The following is an 18,819-nucleotide window of genomic DNA, read 5'->3' on the forward strand; positions in this document are numbered from 1 at the left end:
GTGTCAACAACTGGCAAAGAAATTGTATCTGAGAACTTTTGAGGGCATCCAAATGCACAATTCTCCAATTGATTCTATGGGTAAACTCCTATCGATATTGGCGTGTATTAACTGGTTGTTGGTTGAATATCTCACCATTGCTTGACAAGATATCATACATGTAATTAATACGGTGGGCCAAAATGCATTCTAAGGACAGACCTTACAAGGAAGGATTTACACAGATTTGATGATACTTAAATGCTAGTGTCAGCAACTGGCAAAGAAATTTGTGTCTGAGAACATTTGAGGGCATCCAAATGCACAATTCTGTCTACCTACAACATACAACTTCAAGATGGTTGATGGAAACTTAGAAACATGGAAAAGCTAGAAAATAATGTGGTTGGTTCACCAAGCACTTAGAGAAACATATATGAGCTTATATTGCTTAAACCATTTTTTTGGGAAAGTAGAATTGACAGTTAGACTCCCTACGGATTTGCCAATCAAGTTGCTACTCAATCTGCCAATAATCCTGTTTCCCATGGCCAATAGAATACCTTCATGTGGATTACTACTTCACCCTGAATAAATCACGAGCAGGTTATTCATATCTATGAATCAGAAATTGAAGATAAAACTAGCTGACATTTCCACCAAATTGACATTGTATTTATTTCCTGCTACTCTATGGAAGTTAGGGATGTTTGCATCTATGCAGTGACAAAAAAAGCAGATCCATTTCTAAACTTGATGGGGAGTTTTAGATGGTACATCTGTTATTCTAACTGGACCTATACCATGCATTTTCCACATCAAAAATTTTAGTAAGTTTACTGGTATAGGGGAATGAAGATTGTAGATACTTGTAAAAACCTACATATTAGAATGAAAGGTGAATGAACCCTAGCTTCCACTTCCAGGTTTGGTTGGGATGCACCTGTAATTATATCCATGAATGGGGATATTCATGAATTAGGGAACATATGTTATCTTAATAAGTGGGAAGTTTTTCTTCTATTTTCAAATATGTGGTGGAAAAAGTGGGTTACTCGTGTACAGTCGGATATTACAGGAATATGGCTATTGGTAATCATGAATGATGGGACTTAAGAATGGAATAACTCGTAAACAATTGGAATCTCCAAACTGGCTCTCACATTTTACAACCTTCCTACCACTTTCTCTCCTATGTGTAGAAGACTGTACTTTAAACCTCTCATTCCTCTCATTGAAGATTACATTCAACTAAATTGCAGATAATAGAGTTAACCTCTTAAAAGGCAAAAGAAGGAAAATAGAACTCTGAACATGAGGTCAATGTTATGTGGAATGAGATGGCTGACTGTACTAAGAAAGTGGCAAACGAAGTTTTAGAAGAATCTAGAGGAAAAAGAAATTCCGATGAGGAAACTTGGTGGTGCAGTGATGAGGTTCACAAGGCCATTAGCGAAAAACGATCATATGTTATAAAACTTGCCAGCGTAATAGAAATGATTAAAACTCCAAAGAATATGAAAATGCTAAAAAAAACATTAAACAAATAGTAAGGCTAAACTTACGGCATATGATAATTTATACAGTAAACTAGGAACAAGAAAAGGTGAAAAAGATGTCTTCAAATTAGCAAAAATGAGAGAAAAAATGAAAGGATCTAGACCATATTAAATGCATTAAGAGTGAGAATCAAAGGATCTTGGTGAAGGATGAAGAGGTCAACGAAAGGTAGGAACTTATTTTAAAAAATTATTAAATGACAAACATAATGGGAACATAGCGGTAGAAGGAACAGTTTGCATAAATGAGGGCTGAGGTTATAGATACATACATAGGATTAGGATATTGGAAGAAGCTTTGAAAAGGAAGAAGATAGGAAAGGCTTTAGGACCACATGGTATCCCGAAAGAGATTTGGAAGTGTATGGGGGAGATTGGCATTATCTGGCTGCCCAAGTTGTTCAATAAAGTGTTGAAAACAACGAAAATACCAGATGAATGGAGGAAAAGTACTGTGGTACCTATTTACAAGAATAAATAAGACTACATAATTGTATGAACTATCAAAGGATCAAACTTATGGGCCACACTATGAAGCTCTGGGAGAGAGTGATTCACCAACGACTAAGTCATGAAACGAATGTATCAGAAAACCAATTCGATTTTATACCAAGAAGGTCAACGACCGAGGCTATTTTCCTTATTAGGTAATTAATCTAGATAAAGCTTATGATAGAGTACCTCAAGATTTAATTTGGTGGGCGTTGAAAAAGAAACGAATCTCCAGACACTACATCGACATGGTGAGAGAAATGTACAATGGAGAGCTAACTAATGTACGAACAACTAGAGGAGAAACGAGTGAGTTTCCAATGACAATAGATCTACATCAGGGGTCAGCATTGAGCCCGTAGCTTCTTGTTTTAGCTATAGAAAACTTAACTAGACACCTACAAGATGAGGTACCGTGGTGCATGTTGTTCAAAGATGACAGTTTTGATCGATGAGCCCCAAAACGGCAACAACACAAAGGTATTACTTTAAAGGGATGATCTAGAATCTAAAGGTTTTAAAATTAGCAAGACTAAGACAAAGTATATGGAATGCAAGTTTAGTAATAATAGGAGTAGAGACGAGGAAGTAGTTAAGATTGACAGCCAAGAAATACTAAAAAGAGCGCACTTTCGATATCTTAAGTTGATAATCCAAGAAAATGGAGATTGAGGAAGATGTCACACATAAAATTAGAGTTGGGTAGGCGAATTGGAGATGTGCAACTAGAATTTTATGTGATTGCCGCATACCAATGAAGTTGAAGGGCAAGTTACAGTTGTCAGATCAACTTTGCTCTATGGGGCAGAATGTTCCATAGTGAAAAAATAGTGTACCCGCAGAATAAGTTTAGCGGAGATGAGAATGCTGAGATGGATGAGTGGCAAGACAAGAAGGGATAGAAATCGAAATGAATATATTCTAGAAAATTTAGGTGTGGCACCAATAAGCAATAAGATGAAAGACAGTAGACTTAGGTAGACTGACAATGTGTGGCACAGAACCAGTATAGCACCTGTTAGGAGGTCCAAGTTAGTTCAAGTGGAAGGCTCAAAAAAGGCAATAGATAGGTGAAAAAGGACATGGTTGGGAGCAGTGAGAAAAGATATGGGGACTTATGGCCTCACTGAGGATATGACCCTTAAGAGAGCAGAATGGCGGACCAGGATTCATGTAGGCGAGCCCAATTAGTTGCGAAAAGGCTTTGGCGATGATGATGATGATGATGAACCTCTTAAAAGGCAATTTGAGAAGCCATGTACCTTTGAGGAAATTGCTCCCTTCTTCATAATAACAAAGAGGCAGTCCTTCATCAGAATCTATGTTTAGATTTCTTTATTGCTGATTTTGCCAGTTGTGGTGAGTAGAGATAGGTAATTCCCAACTACTTCCATCTCAAAATTTGAATAAAAAGCAATAGAGGACAGTACAATTTCATGTTTTGGACATGTATGTCAAAATGCAGGTGCGGAAACACAAGGTCCTGCAAAATTTTCAATCTAGAAATGGGCAAGAGGGACTTCATAGTGAGAACCTTTATGTTGCATTATATCAAATTCATGGAAGTAATATTATTGGAGAAACATTAGTCGTAATTTTATTGGAGAAACAATAGTTTCACGAAGCTATGAAAACATGAATGTCTCCACCTCTTAATATCTAGAATGACAAAGACACAAGACCACATGCAAGTGCATGTGTGTACATGGACAGATATAGATAGCAGATAAACTAGTAGATATAAAGAGAGGTCTTCCATCCAAGACAAATCACTCACATTATTCAAAACTTGTGCACTATATTGTGATCTCCAGAATAAGTCACATATATACGTAACTAGAGAAAAGTATTCCAAACAGAGCATCATATCTAAGATATCCTATTTTAAAATAGAAAAACTGCTTCACATTAAAGCACAAACAATCCTGAAATGTGATTTCCATGCATACAATCAGAACTTGAGTTCTCCAGAACAATACTGACTCTCATCGGATGCACGGTCGATCGTGGTGGTAGCCCCTGAGAATGAAAAGACAAAATGGACTATTAGAGAATCACTGGAAACTCTTATTAGATCCCAGGTACAAAAAAGAAAGAGGGGAAAAATACTCAAAGTTAAAACAGAACCATCAAAATTAGAGACAAAAGGAAGGACACTGAAATTCGGCTAATATTTCAAGTTAAGTTCAAACAATAATAATAATAATAATAATAATAATAATAATAATAATAATAATAATAAAGTTGCCCATCACAAATAAAAAACAGGGACAAATGTTTCCATAGTTCTTAAGATAGTACCTCAGCCATTTCAATTGCAGACACTCCAAGAGCCCAAACATCCACCTACAAAGGAAGCTGTTAGATTGCATTTCATGAGCAGAGGAAAAAGAACTGACTAATTAGAATTTCCATGGCCTTCTGACATTGTCAGTTGTATCAGTCTGGTAACATCTACACAAAAATATGAGAAGCTAGCAGGAAGTTATGCTCATTGTATAGATCCAGATTGACATACAGCTTGAGATAACCATAACACATCAAAAGTATTTCAATCAAAAAATCTAAATGCATGAAAATCTACAAGCAGAATGAGATGAAAAGGTCATCACAAGAAGTGCATGTAACTGTCGGGAAAGAATACCAGTTCATGGTAGTGAGCTACAATATATAAATTCACCTAAAACATGTACTTGCAGATACCAAATAACAAAATGAACAATATGACTTTGTTACCTTTCCATCGTATCGGCTTTCCTGAATCACTTCCGGAGCCATCCAATGAGGAGTGCCAATGAACTACACAACAAAGCAACAGAAGTACAAATGTTTTACAATAGTCCATAGCATAAACACACAAGCATATTCGCAATGCATATAATTTCAAAAAAGACCATCAATGAATAAATAGTAGCAGGGTTGCAAATTCATGGATAACATCCAAGGGAAATTTTGAGCAAATATCACTTCTAAATCAATCTAACTGTAAAAAGGAAAAGAGTAGAGAAGATACATTATCCAAATAACGCATAGTAATTGCTATAATACCAAGGGGCTTTGTCTCCTACACAAGCGAAACATGCGTTTTGGGCATGAAAGAAATGGTTTGGAGTAGGATCTGGAGTTCTGCTTAGGCTAGGATTTAGAAGTTCTAAAGGGTTCAGGTTTTCCTAAACACTCCATACAGTGGGTTTTGGATGTATTCGTCTCTTCTATTATTAAGGAATGAAGTAGAAATGGGCACAAGGCTAAGTGCTCAGCATGGCAGGGCACCACAAGATGACGTCTTGAGCTCCATTACGCCCGCGGGCCGTTGAACTACCCAATAATAGTAATAATAACAATAATAATAATGAGGTTGGACTTAAGCTAGCTTTATGGGGGAGGATTTGGCAAGGTCGAGTTGAAGTTTAAGGTTTGAATTTAAAGGGCTTAATCATGGTTAGAATTGCTGGAATTCAACAGTTCAGCAAGATAACAATGATGAAAGGGGTGCAACTAGGGTTGAGTTTGGGATTCAAAGGACTAGGGATGGAAGGTATTTAAAAGAGATTTTGGGATGATGGATGTCTGGTCTTCTTAGGATTTTCTACGCAACACGGATGGTAGAACCTATAAAACTGAATGTTGCACTTGGGTAGGGCTCAAAGAGCAGCAGCTAAACTTTGAAGAAGATTGGTAGTTGAGATGGAAAAGGATGAGGGGAGGAAAAAAGAAGTGGTGAAGCCCAATTCCTTTCGGAGGAGAATCTCTAACTCAGGCCTTTGTGGTCTTTCTGTTGGGTTTTCTATTCTTCAAAGGCCTAGAAAGTTAACTCGCATTTGCTAGGAGGTGCGAGTTAGTTCAAGTGGAACGGCTTAAAAGGGTAAAGGGTAGGCTAAAAAGAACGTGGTTGGAAGTAGTTTGGAAAGATCTGAAGACTTATGGCCTCACTAATGGTATGACTTTTAATAGAGCAGAATGGCAGACCAAGATTCGTGTAGCCGACCCCAATCAATTGGGATGATGATGATGATGATGATGATGAAAGACCTAGAAAGCTTAAAAAATGATAATTTATAGTGGAATATGTACTTCAGTGGGAGTGTGTGTATTGATTGACCATGGATTGGGTGATTTATGGCCCTGGTTATGTCCAAAACGCATACCCCTGGGCATGTGGCATTGCCGAAAGGGGTTTAGAGTGGGTCATCACTTATTGAGTTCAAAGAGATGCCCAAAGATGATGTTTGCTGGCCAGGAGGACTATGTGGTCCATAGCTGTTGGAGGCAGGAGCAGGTTCGGGAGCAAGTTCAGTTCGGGGAGCACCAAACTGCTATAGGGTGGAAGCAACTTGGGTTAGGATCAACGTCTGTATATTCAACAAGTTAAGAAGCTAGATCCTAGGATACCTGGGATCAATATCCCATGACGTTGGGATTGAGTTTTTGACCAGGAGGGATCTATAGTCCATAATACATAAACCAAGATCAATTAATAGAATAAATCAGGAATGAGCCAATGATCGCTCGATCCATTATCACACACCTTAGCTTATTACCAATGCCATAGTTATAATACTCCAATTTGCTAACAATAATACAGTTTAATAATATCATAAATTGACTTATTATGATATTAAACAATAGTTAATTAATACATACTTCTAGCATAATACAATGTGATATGCACCACAGCTTAATATATTTTAAAGAAATAAATCTATAATACTAAGGAGAGGAACAGTAGTTCAATTAATAGTATAGTTCCTCTCCTTGGATCCTACAAGCATGTAGACCGAGATCTCATTTTATAGGGAGCGAGATCCATATTTTCTAAATCCATCTCCCTCTTAAGATCCTTTAGAGGAACTATGGGATCGAGTTCCTAAGGTGAGACCGAGGCCTTCCCCCAAGGGTCCCGCAACTATGGTGTGGTCTCCTATGAGCGGTTGTATGCCTGTGAAAGCAAGGGCCAAAACCTCAAAAAACTTCGACACATCATATACACATGATAGCCGCATCACTGGGAAGTATCCCTATATTGGGACATGTGTACATATGCATAGAGAGAGCCCCCTTTGCACTATAGTGACAACTGTTAGACTTGCTCTTAAAGAGGGATACTGAAATCTACATCCAGGATCATGGTTCCATTGTTTATTAATCAACCTTGACAAGCCGATCATGAGCCTTTACATTGAAACCGTGGGTCATAGGTCTTTGTAAGGTTGGACATGAAAACCGTAGTGGATCATGGTTCTTGGGTCAAGTGGAGTGCTCTTATTGTTGTTAATTTTTTGATCATTGGTACCATTCCACTTCTAAAATATTTTATTTTGGCATTAGAAGTGTTTTTATGATTTTTACAAAAAATTTCAGAATTTTAAAAATTTATTTCTGCTGTAAAATCCTTCAAAAGGGCATTTTCATAATTTTTAAAATTTATAAGGGCACATGTGGGATCCAGGATCTAGCCCCACATGTGTGCCACCCCACGGATGGGATGTGGGGAGCACTTAATCTCCCTTGGGTGGCACGTCCTCTTGCTTTTATTTGTGAAATATTTTCTTCTTGGTTAAAGGTTATTTAAGGAAATCTTTTAAATATTAAAAAATTGTTTTAATTAGGAGTTTGGTTTGACTAAAACTCTAATTAGTTTGACTTCCCACAGATTTTAGAAAGATAGTAGGAAGTTTTGGATTGGTTATAACTCTAGCTTAAATAAAAGTTGGCCTAGGGTCATATTATAAGGGGATAAAGTTCCTAATTTCCACCCAAAATCATGATGGTTGATTTATGGGATGGATGGCTCAGATTTGTTCTCTCTAAATCCACAGATTTCCTAAGTTCCTATTGGTCAAGTTGTGTCATTGGATAAGCAATACCTAAGGAAGAAATTCTAATCCACATAGGAGAAGATATTCTTTTTATTTAAACACCACTGAGCCCCCTCTCTGTCAACACATGTATTTCTCTCTCCTCAATGCACCAAATCTTTCTCATAAAAAATTTATTTTTCTCTCTCCTCCCTTCTAAAAAGGGTCATGCCACCCAAAATTTGAAAAGACAAGGGTGCCACATTGAAACCCTAACTAGGGTTTTGCTGTTTGGATAAGAAAAAAGACTATGGCCAGCCATAGGAGGATTCTATGCCTGCAAGCCTAGCCCTAATTTGCTCCTAAAGTTCCTACAAACGCTAGTTATGTTTCCATGCTCTCCAAAACCCCATAGTAAGAGATACTGCCTATGAAAGCTTCCCATCTCTAAAATTTCAGCAAGATAAAAAAAGGACAAAAAAGTATCATCGGTCAAGAAATTGGATATGGGGTGTATCAAGACCTGTGAGGGTAACTCTAGGCATCTTCTAGTAAGTCTTTTCAGGTTATTTAATTACTTTACAATCATATTTTATATTTTTTTGTAAATTTTTAGGAACATATTTTGTACTTAAAATCATAGTGGAAGATTGCTTATTGCTCCTAGATGATATCCATTTGTTTTGAAAAGTAAAGATCCTAGGTTGTGTTTAGGATTTTAAATTCACAGCAGTGTATTGTAGCCCATGTAAGTGAAATTCAGGTATATTAATAAAAGAAAAATAAAAAATTGCTAAATTTCTTAACTTGCAGTACCACATAGCCACTCCTTTCATTGGTATCAAAGCCTCTAAATTTTATTGTCAGTCTAGGATTTTTTTTTATTTTTGAGTCTAGAAACATGACAACAAAAAGCTTCCTGGCAGAGTTTATTGAGTCTAAAAGATTTGATAGGAAGAACTATGCTAGTTGGAAGATAAAAATAGGCTATGTCCTCTTCAAAGAAGGACTTAGCTAAATGCTTACTGATGATCCCCAACTACCCCAAGAGGTAATGTTTATGAAAGGCAGTTCATTAGGGATTCTTAAGCTCAGTGGGAGTGCAAAAACACTTTGGCACAGTATGTTCTACTTATGACCATGGATGACACCCATGCTCTCTAGTATGAGCCCTTGAAGACAGCAAAGGGGATTCATGAACGACTCGAGGCAGATTATGCCACTCCTTCTCACACTAGAAAAACAACGGCTATGAAAAAATATTCAGATTTGAAGATGAATGAAGGAGGCAAATTAACCAAGCATATACAGCAATTTAGAGCTTTAGTTTGCGAACTCGAGGCTGTGCAAGTCAAGCCGGATGAAAACATGAAAATCTTCCAATTGATGATTTCTACAAGGTTGCCAAGATAGCTTTGTGGTCTCCTGTATGCAGTTGCAGGCTTGTAAGAGTGAAGGTGAAATCATCAACAAACTTTTGCACGACATATACATATGACACATGTATTTTGGGAAACAACCTTACAAAGGGATACATGTCTATAATCATTGAGATAGTACCTTTTGCACTTTAGTGATATGTGCATGTCACTTGCTCTTGGGGGGCAACCTATAATCCACATACTGAGTCTATGCTTCCATTATTTATTCGCCAGTTTTGATGGATCAATCACGATCCCTGCACATAACTTTGGGTTATGGGTCCCATTGGATTGGCTTGAGAAGATAGTATTGAATCAGCGTTTCTAGCACACATAAGAACCAATCCACTTTTAAATTTATTTTACGAGTGTTTTAGATTTTTTTTAAGATCTTCAAAAATATTGCTTTCAATTTTATTAATGTTGCTATGATTTTAAATATCTTTTAAAAAATTTATAAATTATTTTATGGCTTAAATCCCTTTTAAAGGGTAGTTCTTATATTTATGAATTTGGTAGGGGCATCGTGAGACCCACAATGGGGGCCAAGGACCGAGCTCCCACATGTGGGGGTCCACATGGAGTTGAACATGGGGCCCACGTGGCCCACATGCCCCATATACTTCCCAATGAGTTGGGAGATCTGGTGGGGAATCTAGCAAGATTTGGAAAAGATTTCGTAAGAATATTATTTGGAAGAAGAGAATATTGTGTTTTGTAAAATATTCTTATGACTTTGAGAATTGACCAAGACTCTTGGACTTTGAATTTCTACAATGTCTTTGTGAGAGAAAAGAAATTTTAGTCAAAATAGAAGATTTGACTAGTCTTATCCTTGATTGACTAGATGTGGATATGGATCAAAGATTCAGAGGACAAAGTTCCTAAATCATGATGGGTGATTTCGAGGATGGATGGCTCTGATTTGATTCTCTCTCATCTCATAGACTACCAGAAACTCTTTCAATCAAACTGAATCCTAATCTAAGTGCAATACCTTCAGCCATTATGGCGTATATAAGGAGCACCCCTCAATTCTTTTCACCCTTGTTTCTCAGACCTCTCTCTCTCTCTCTCTCTCTAGGTGGCACACTCCCTCCCCCCCCCAATATAGACCTAAGGGTGATACACAGCACTAAGGATATAGAGAGGGGGCATGCCCAACCCTAGTATTGGTTACCGGAGGTGCCACATAGAGGCATGCCCCAATGTTTTTCAAAAGGGTCTAAAGAAACTCTAATTGTAGTAGCCCATGCTCTCAGCCCCATAATTTTGTGATAGGGTATTCTAGAGGGGTTTCCCAGTAGTGGGTTCAGCAGGACCTAGGGATCAAATGCGCCATCATTTTGTAATCGGGTGTGGGGTGTGCAAAGTCCCAAGGGGGTAACCCTAGGCAAAAGTTCAATGAGTCTTCCCAATTTTATTTATTAATTTTATTTTTCAGTTCTTGATTCATACTTTTGTTTAGAAGCCCTATTTGCATTAAGAGTCCAGTTTGAATTAGGATTCCTACCTGGACTAGGACACCTAATTGTATTCATATTTATATTATTATAAGTATGAATATAGTTTTGAATGAATTTTGTTTTGCAGCAAGAGTTGAAGATCCTAGATTGTAGTAGGTTTCATTTCTATTTCTGCATTGTATTGTGGCAATTGTAACTAGATATTCCAATTATTAATAATGAAAAAGAGAAAAAATTTGAATTTATACTTAAAGTTCTACATAGCCATACCTTTGAGAAATAAAATTTCATCTCTGACCACCTCTATTCTAAGAAAATATTTCAATGGGACTAGATCCTTAATTTCAAATTCCCTTGCCAAAAAGTTCTAGAGTTATTGAATTTCCTAAGGACAATTACATGTTACAACAATAGCATCCACATATATAATCAAGGCAGAGGTACTGACCTTGGTATGTTTCACAAATAAGGTAAGATCAGTATGACTTTGACTATACTGACTCTTTGGACAACACTATTAAACCTTTCAAACCACACTCAGGGAGACTGCTTTTTAGTCCATAAATGACCTTTCTCAATCTACACACTTTTCCCTCATATCTAGGAGCCTGAAATCAGGTGGAGGAACCATGTACAGTTCTTCCTATAATTCCCCATAAGGGAACACATTCATGATATCTAGTTGTTGTAACGGCCCCTCCATGTTAGCCGCCAAAGATATCATCATCATTGTCAAAGCGTTTTCCTAAATACAAAGATAAGGACCCAAATGGAGTTCATCTTAGCCATAGGAGTAAAAGTCACCTGAGAGTCTATTCCATAAGCCCTAGGCAAATATTCGCCTTGTATTTGTTAATTATATCATCAGCCTTGTATTTTATCATGTAGACCCATTTGCAACCATCCAGCTTAGCTTCTACCTTTTAGGAGAATCTATCAGCTCCTAAGTACCATTCTTCATTAATACCTCATCTCCTCGCACATAGCTTCTTTCCAGGTGGAATGAGCTAACGCTTCTATAACACCGGAAGGAAAAGACTAGAAGACATGAAAGCTTGATAGGAAGGAGACAAGGACTCATAAGAAACAAAATTAATCAGGTGTATAGTGCGACTTCATTTATCTTGGCATACAGCATCGGTGCAGATGAGAATCGTCGCACTAGGGTCTGGAAATATTAGTTGGATTAGAAGCATACAATTGGCGTGAAGCCTTGTCAACTATGATAAACTCCACTTCCTTTTGCTCTCGTCGAGTATAGAATTTTAATTCTTTCTTTTCAGCAACATTAGAAATCTCCCCCCCCCCCCCGGCAAACAAAAAACTGTCATCCTAGGTTCAAGAATCAGAAATAATAGTTATAGGAAGAGGAAGGACCTTTCTTCCACACTGTTCTGCCCCTGAAGAGAGCTCGGGAAGAAGAGAGTGGACTCAAAAAAAGCTACATCCATTGAGATAACTTTCTTCCCTGACATTGGATCATAGCATTTATAACCCTTTTGCAAAGATGGATAACAAAGAAAAATACATTTTACATATTTGGGATCCAAGAAACTGCCCAAAAAATGAGCAAAGCAAGCACAACCAAAGACTTTAAGGGCAGCATTGAACAATGGACAAACAGGATAGAAAAGTTTATATGGGACTCATAATCTAAAATACTAGATGGCATCCAATTAATAAAATAGGATGCAGTGAGCGCAGCTTCAGACCAGAATTTCTTTGGTATGTTCATGCTTAAGAAAAGAGTTGTACGTTCTTTCTTTCAGCTACACCATTTTGTTGTACCATACACGTGCAAGAGTTTTGATGTATTACTCCATGCCCATCCAAGTATCTTCATTACAATACTTCCCACCATGGTGAGATCGAAGTACCTTGATTTTAGTATCAAATTGGTGAGAATCATCTTATGAAAGACCTTACAAATATTTGAACTTGATCTTTGGTTTTATAAGGTAGATCCAAATGCATTGAGAGTAATCATCCATAAAAAAAACAAAATAGCGATAACCAAAACAAGAGGTAACACGAGAAAGATCCCAAACATCAAAATGAACAATAGCGACAGGAATATTACTTTTATTACTACTTGGTAAATAAGAGTTTCTACAATGTTTTGACAGCTCGCAAGCCTCACATTGAAACTTAGACACTCTAGTAGAAACCAACAACTTAGGGAACAAAACTTTTAAGGACTGAAAAGCCAAATGACCAAGTCAAAAATGTTGTTGGGGTTTGTGGCCTTCAAAGGCTGTGAGAGCATGTAAAAGACACTTATGGTGGTTCATACACTTCAGTGGGAGTGGGAGTGTGTGTGTTGGCTGACTAAGAGTTAGGTGGTCTATGTTCCTGGTCATGTCCAAAACCCTAACCCATAAGTATGTGGCACTATAAAAAAGGGTTTATAATGGGTCATCCCTTATTGAGGTCCGAGAGATGCCCAATGATGGTTTGTTGGCCAAGAGAGTTGCATGGTCTCCTGTGTGCGGAGGTAGGCCTGTAAGAGCAAAAGCTGAATCCTCAACAAACTTGTACATGACATGTACATATGACATCCGTATTATCGGAAAGCAACCCTGAAAAGGGATACATGTACACATTCATAGGGAGAATCCTCCTTTCCACTGTAGTGACATGTGTTTGACTTGCTCTTAAGGGGGAGGGGGGGCAAATTGTAACTCACATTCTAGGATTGTGGTTCTACTGTTTATTGCCAAACTTCGATGAGCCAATTATGAGCTCCTGCATTGATTATGTGGGTCATGGATTATGTGGAGTTGGTTTGAGAAGACAGTAGGGTCCGGTGGACTGCCCTTATAGTCATTTGATATGACCCATTGGTACAATCCACTTCTAGATATTTTATTTTTAGTATTAGAAATCTTTATGAGAATTTTATAAATTTTTAGAATTTTTAAAATTTTCTACTGTATATTTTTTGAAAAGGGTATTTTCATAGTTATGGGATAAAGGAAAGCAACATGTGGGGTTGGATCCAAGAGCCCCACATGTGTGCCATACCTCATGGGTGGGCGTGGGGTTCATGGGGGCTCCCATGTCAGGGGTGGCACGCCCCCTTCCTTTTTCCATAAGTTTTTGTTAAAACATTATGTTTTAAGATAAGTTAGTTATAGATAATATTTTAAAAGTAAAGATTATGTGCCTATTTTTGTGGGAGCTAGTTTTGACCAAATTATATTATCTTTTGACTTCTACAATTTTAAAAGAGATATTAGGAAGTTCTAGAAGGTTTTAGATTGTTTTAATCCTAATTGGACTAAAAGTGGATATAGGTCAAATATTAGGATAACGTTCCTAATATTCCTCCCATCGTGATGGTTGAAAAGGGTTGGGTGGCTCAGGTTTTATTCTCTCTCACCTCAAAAATTTCTTAAATTCCTATTGGTCAAGGTGAGAGTCATTTGATAGGCATATACCTAAGGGAGGTCATGTGGCCTTTAAAAGGAGGTGAACCCCCCTTCTAATTCTCTACACAATTGAGTCTCTCTCACTCTATCTCCCCTCCACATCCCAAACAAGCCTCTATCTCTCTCTCATCTTTTGTTGTCTTTTTCTCTCTCCTCTCTCTCTAAGAGGGCACGCCACCCTTAAAGGGAACAATCTTAGGGTGGCATGCCATATGCAATAAAACCCTAGATAGGGTTTGGTGAGAGAGTGAGGCATGCCCAGCCCAAGAAAAGAGAGGTGCCTTTTGTGGCACGCCCTAATCTGTTCCTAAGGGTTCTAGTAAACCCCTAATTGCATTTTGATGCTCTCTAAACCCTAGATTGAGAGGTGCTGCCTAAACAAGCTTCTTGGCTCTGAAATTCCAGCAAGACCAATAGGACAAAAAGTGTGTCATCGGTCAGGAAATAGGGTGTGGGGTGTAGCAAGTCCTACGGGGGTCACCCTAGGCACAATCGAGTAAGTCTTGCTGTCATTTTTCAATCATATTTCCATGTTTATTGTGACTTTCTAAGAATATAATTTGTACTTAAATTGTTACTGGAAGATTGGTTTTTATTCCTGGATTGTGTATATTTGTTCTGGCAGTAAAAAATAAGTCTTGGGTTGTATTTAGGGTTTTAGTTTACATGTACAACAGCAAATTGTGGAACTTGTAAGTGGAATTCAGATTCAATAATGAAGGAAAGAAGAAAGTTTTTAATATATAGCATTTAATTCCACATAGCCACACCTTTCAATTGCCACTATCAAATTTGATCTTTATTAACACTAGAGCTGGACTGTTGAGCTTGAGAGGTAGTTATTGTCGAGTCTAGAATGTAAAGACCACCAACATCATGGCTGCTACCAATCACCTTCCCTGTACCCAGATCCTGAAAAATAAGATCGGGAGGAAAGAAGGTCACACTACAAATAAGACTCTTGGTTTGTGATTGATAGGCATTAAGTTTGTAGCGAAGCTGGAATATGAACAGCTGATGACAATGACATCTGAAGAGAAATATTTATAATTCCTTTTCCAGTTATAGAGGTTAAAGACCCATCAACTATCCTAAGTTTGTATGTAACAAAACAAAGAGAATGGGAAGAAAACAAGGAATATGCATTGGTCATGTGATCTGATGCTCTTGAATCAATAATCCGCGATTGTCTAGATGAAGTAGGGGAGACAGGATTAGCAGAAACATGAGGACCTAATAGTGTAAAGGATAAAGTAAAGGTTGCGGATGGGCATCTGATTGTGAGAACAATAGCGAAGACCTTCAATCTCCTTGTTAGGGATTAGTGCCATCTCTTTTGCAGTAAAAAGCAAAGATTGGATTGCATTTTGTATTGGCTGATCTCTACTAGTAGCAGCTGAATTCCCTACGAATGAAGCATTATGAGCATTAAACTGAGCTGGACGATTGAATGTAGCTGGCCATCAACTAGATCCAACATGTTTCTTTAAAAAGACCTTGAATAGTTGTCCAACTCCTCCCACATACTACAAAGTAATGAAAAATAGATTACAAGATACCTCTTTCACTGTTGAAGATGGGAAATTTCATACCTTGGTACACTAGAACCACATTCTTGCTTTGAGATTCGATGTACAGAATCCCAAATCTCACTCGGGGTTTGAAGAATAAAAAAAGCTCTACTAATCGATGGTTGCATCGAGTGTAATAACCGAGATATAAAAAGACAGATTTTCAATTCCAACTTCTCATTGGAAGGATATGTTTCATCAGGTTCATTAATCTTACCACAGATATACCCCAACTTGCCTCTTCCACGAATAAACATATTAGCAGTCTGTGACTACTCTAAATAATTTATCCCATCGATCTAGACAATAGTAATCTGCATTCCAGGGTTATCTCCATGGATATACCCATATGAGAAGTTACACTAGAGTACCAGTGAAGTTGGAAGAATAGCCTGAATCACTCGTACACATATTGACCACAAAACAGCCTAAAAAACACCAAAGAAAACACGTTGATCACAACAATCAGCCACTCAAAAACACTTTGAACAGGAACCCCAGATCATCCATACTAGAGATCATGAAAAAGACTTTAAGTTTCACAAATCACAAACAATGGTTCAATCCATTTAAAGAGTCCACAATAGACAACATCAAATCATACCAACCAGTCTAGGATTTCTGATCTCGCATCCAAACTCAACGAAGAAACCTTTTTTAAAAATAAATAAATAAATCTAAACTCAATGAAGCAACCGTTAAACTATGGTTTTTCATTTCATACCTTCTTTCAGATATAGGGATTCATACCTCCAATATTTTTTCCTTCAGCTCTAGCATTTCTGACCATATGGCTTTTAGAGACCTTCGCACGGCCAAATCACATCTTTACAGTTTCAAAAGAAACCTCTCGAAGCAACCTTGTTCTAATACCATGTTAAAAATATAGTAACAACCAAGGAAAGAAGAAGTGAAAAGAACAACAAATAAAAAGATATCAAAATCTTGGTTAGAAAGAAAGAGTAGGAGAGCCACTTTTGAAAGACCAGAGCAAGAGAGAGTCCTATGGAGTTCAAATTGACCTCCACAGACATCTCTATTATATTATATTGATTATAAATTTTAATTACATAAAAAAGTGCCCTTTAAGTGAAAAGAAGGATAAATTAAGTCCTCAAAGAATTGAACACAACTAAAAGAGAACTAGGAGCTTTCAATATTCACTTTCACAACATGAGTACTTAACTAGATCGTGCTATCTAATAGGGCACTCACAACATATCAACTTCAAAGTAATGTTGCCTAGTTCCTGAACCATGAAGAATCCAACACCCGCCTATTCCTACACTGTAGGGCTGCGTCCCCACTCTGGGCGGGCCTACTACAAACTTTCAGCTGGGAATGGATAATGCCAAGCACAGCGCAACAGCAGTCCCAGGCAATCTTCCTGCTACTGTATCCAGCCGATGGAAGATTCTTATGGAGATCTTGGGTTCTGGCAACAGTCTGGTCTACATGGGAAGGAAGGAATGCCAATATCTTTGAACGTAAAGAATCCACCCTTCTATCCATCCGTGACTGAATCACATCTACTATCATCTTGTGGGTGAGAGGCTACAAAGGCTTCATGGATTTTTGGCATGCGATTATGCCACAAAGTGGAGTGAAGTCCTTAACTTCAGTTCCTCAACGATCTCAAGATTGACCCTATGGTGACCACAGGACCATGGGCATATCCAGTCGAACATCGGCAGGTGCTCCATCGGAACCGCAGCCTAGCAAGTTTGGGGTGCATCCTAGGAGGCCACTAGGGGAATACCTTATTCTCTACCTCCAGACACATTGGCATTGTCGACTTGGCAATGGCTGAAACCATAGCCTTACTCAAGGACTGAAAAGGGTACGCCAAACTGGGAAAGCAAATAATTCCCTCATCATTGAAGATGACTCCAAGCCTCCAAGACTGTTATATTAGGCCTCTAAAAGAACCCCATGCCCCTCAAGATTAGTCCCCTATTTGATCACATCGTTTATCTTTCCAGGAACATCCGGGTCACCTTCACACACATCTTGCAGAAGGCCAACCAAGTGGCCAATTCCCTGGCCTAGAAGGGGGCAGCAGGTGGACCCCAGGGGTACTTAGTATAGTAGTAGTCTACTGTTTTTCTGCCACGATAGGATTATAAAGCCATTATTTTGTAATTTAGTAGATGTGCATCAGAATCTACCATTTCGGAAAGCTGAAGTTATCATATAGACCATTTTTTTTACTTCTTTAGTTATAAGAGCACCCAACCTGTGGAATGCATATGTTTGGTACACTGGAAAAGAAATAGTTTCTACATAATACAAGTCAAGTATTCTCCCACCCCGAAAAAAAAACACCACCCCCCGCCACCCCCCCCCCTACCACCACCCCAAATGAAAACAAAAATTGTAAAACATATAATTAACTTTTTCACCACACTGCAGACCATGACTTAAGGCCCGAGATGCCCAAATTTCGAAATATTCATAGAGAAGAATGGTAGATCTTGAAGAAAATTTTTAATTAGAGCTTCATATCATCCAAAAACTTAGGGCTTCGAGGAGCGGTATGCTTCAATAATGAAGCTGAAAATTGAAAAATTTAAAGCTAGATACCAAGCTTGAAATCATAGATTTACTTTCTGCTGACAGTACAGCAATCTATTGGAGTTAATCAAGCAGGCAGCTCAAGGACTACCAGTTTTTGCTAGTTTAAGAAGCACCAAGCAGAGATCATAAATTCAATATAACATAATTGTATGCAATAGCAAGGAATAACCAGTACTAACAGCCAAAAAATAGGGACAGGGAAGCTAAAAAGAAATAACATTAGAAGAAAGATTGCAAGAAATGACCAGTTAACAGTTAACAAAAATTAATTTTTATTCAATAATGTAAAAAAAATTCCATGGCAACTAATTTTTGAGAAAATGTACCGTGTTGCGTTTTGACATAGTTCTAGTAAGCTGAGCCGCTACACCAAAATCACCTGTTTGAGTATGCAACACAGAAGAAACGGCTAAAGTCAAAAAGCTGTCTTCATCATTATAAATAAATCCAAACGTTAGCATACAAGAATGATCCAGTAAACAATCAAATAAAAACAAAGACTTTGAAAAACAATTCACAGGAGCC

At 37.8% G+C, this 18,819-nt stretch overlaps 1 protein-coding gene across 4 annotated transcripts in view; it reads right to left on the reverse strand.

The window, feature by feature from the left end:
• The window catches only part of SIK1 (Protein kinase superfamily protein), a 70,051-nt gene that overhangs the window by 17,146 nt on the left and 34,086 nt on the right, over positions 1-18,819 (reverse strand). For 2 of the 4 annotated variants that reach the window (XM_006856819.4, XM_088849744.1), the window contains 4 exons: positions 18,621-18,673; positions 4,767-4,829; positions 4,332-4,376; positions 4,014-4,049 (listed from right to left, as the gene is read on the reverse strand). In XM_006856819.4, the coding sequence (XP_006856881.1) occupies positions 4,014-4,049; positions 4,332-4,376; positions 4,767-4,829; positions 18,621-18,673 (197 nt within the window). Of the gene's footprint in view, positions 1-4,013; positions 4,050-4,331; positions 4,377-4,766; positions 4,830-16,467; positions 16,584-18,620; positions 18,674-18,819 lie in introns of those variants that run through there. The other 2 variants (XM_088849742.1, XM_088849743.1) reach the window with 2 other exon arrangements.

This window comes from Amborella trichopoda, chromosome 10, assembly GCF_054954075.1.
Source record: "Amborella trichopoda isolate Santa Cruz 75 chromosome 10, AtrichopodaSantaCruz75HAP2 v2.0, whole genome shotgun sequence".
In the NCBI taxonomy this organism is placed as follows: Eukaryota; Viridiplantae; Streptophyta; class Magnoliopsida; order Amborellales; family Amborellaceae; genus Amborella; species Amborella trichopoda.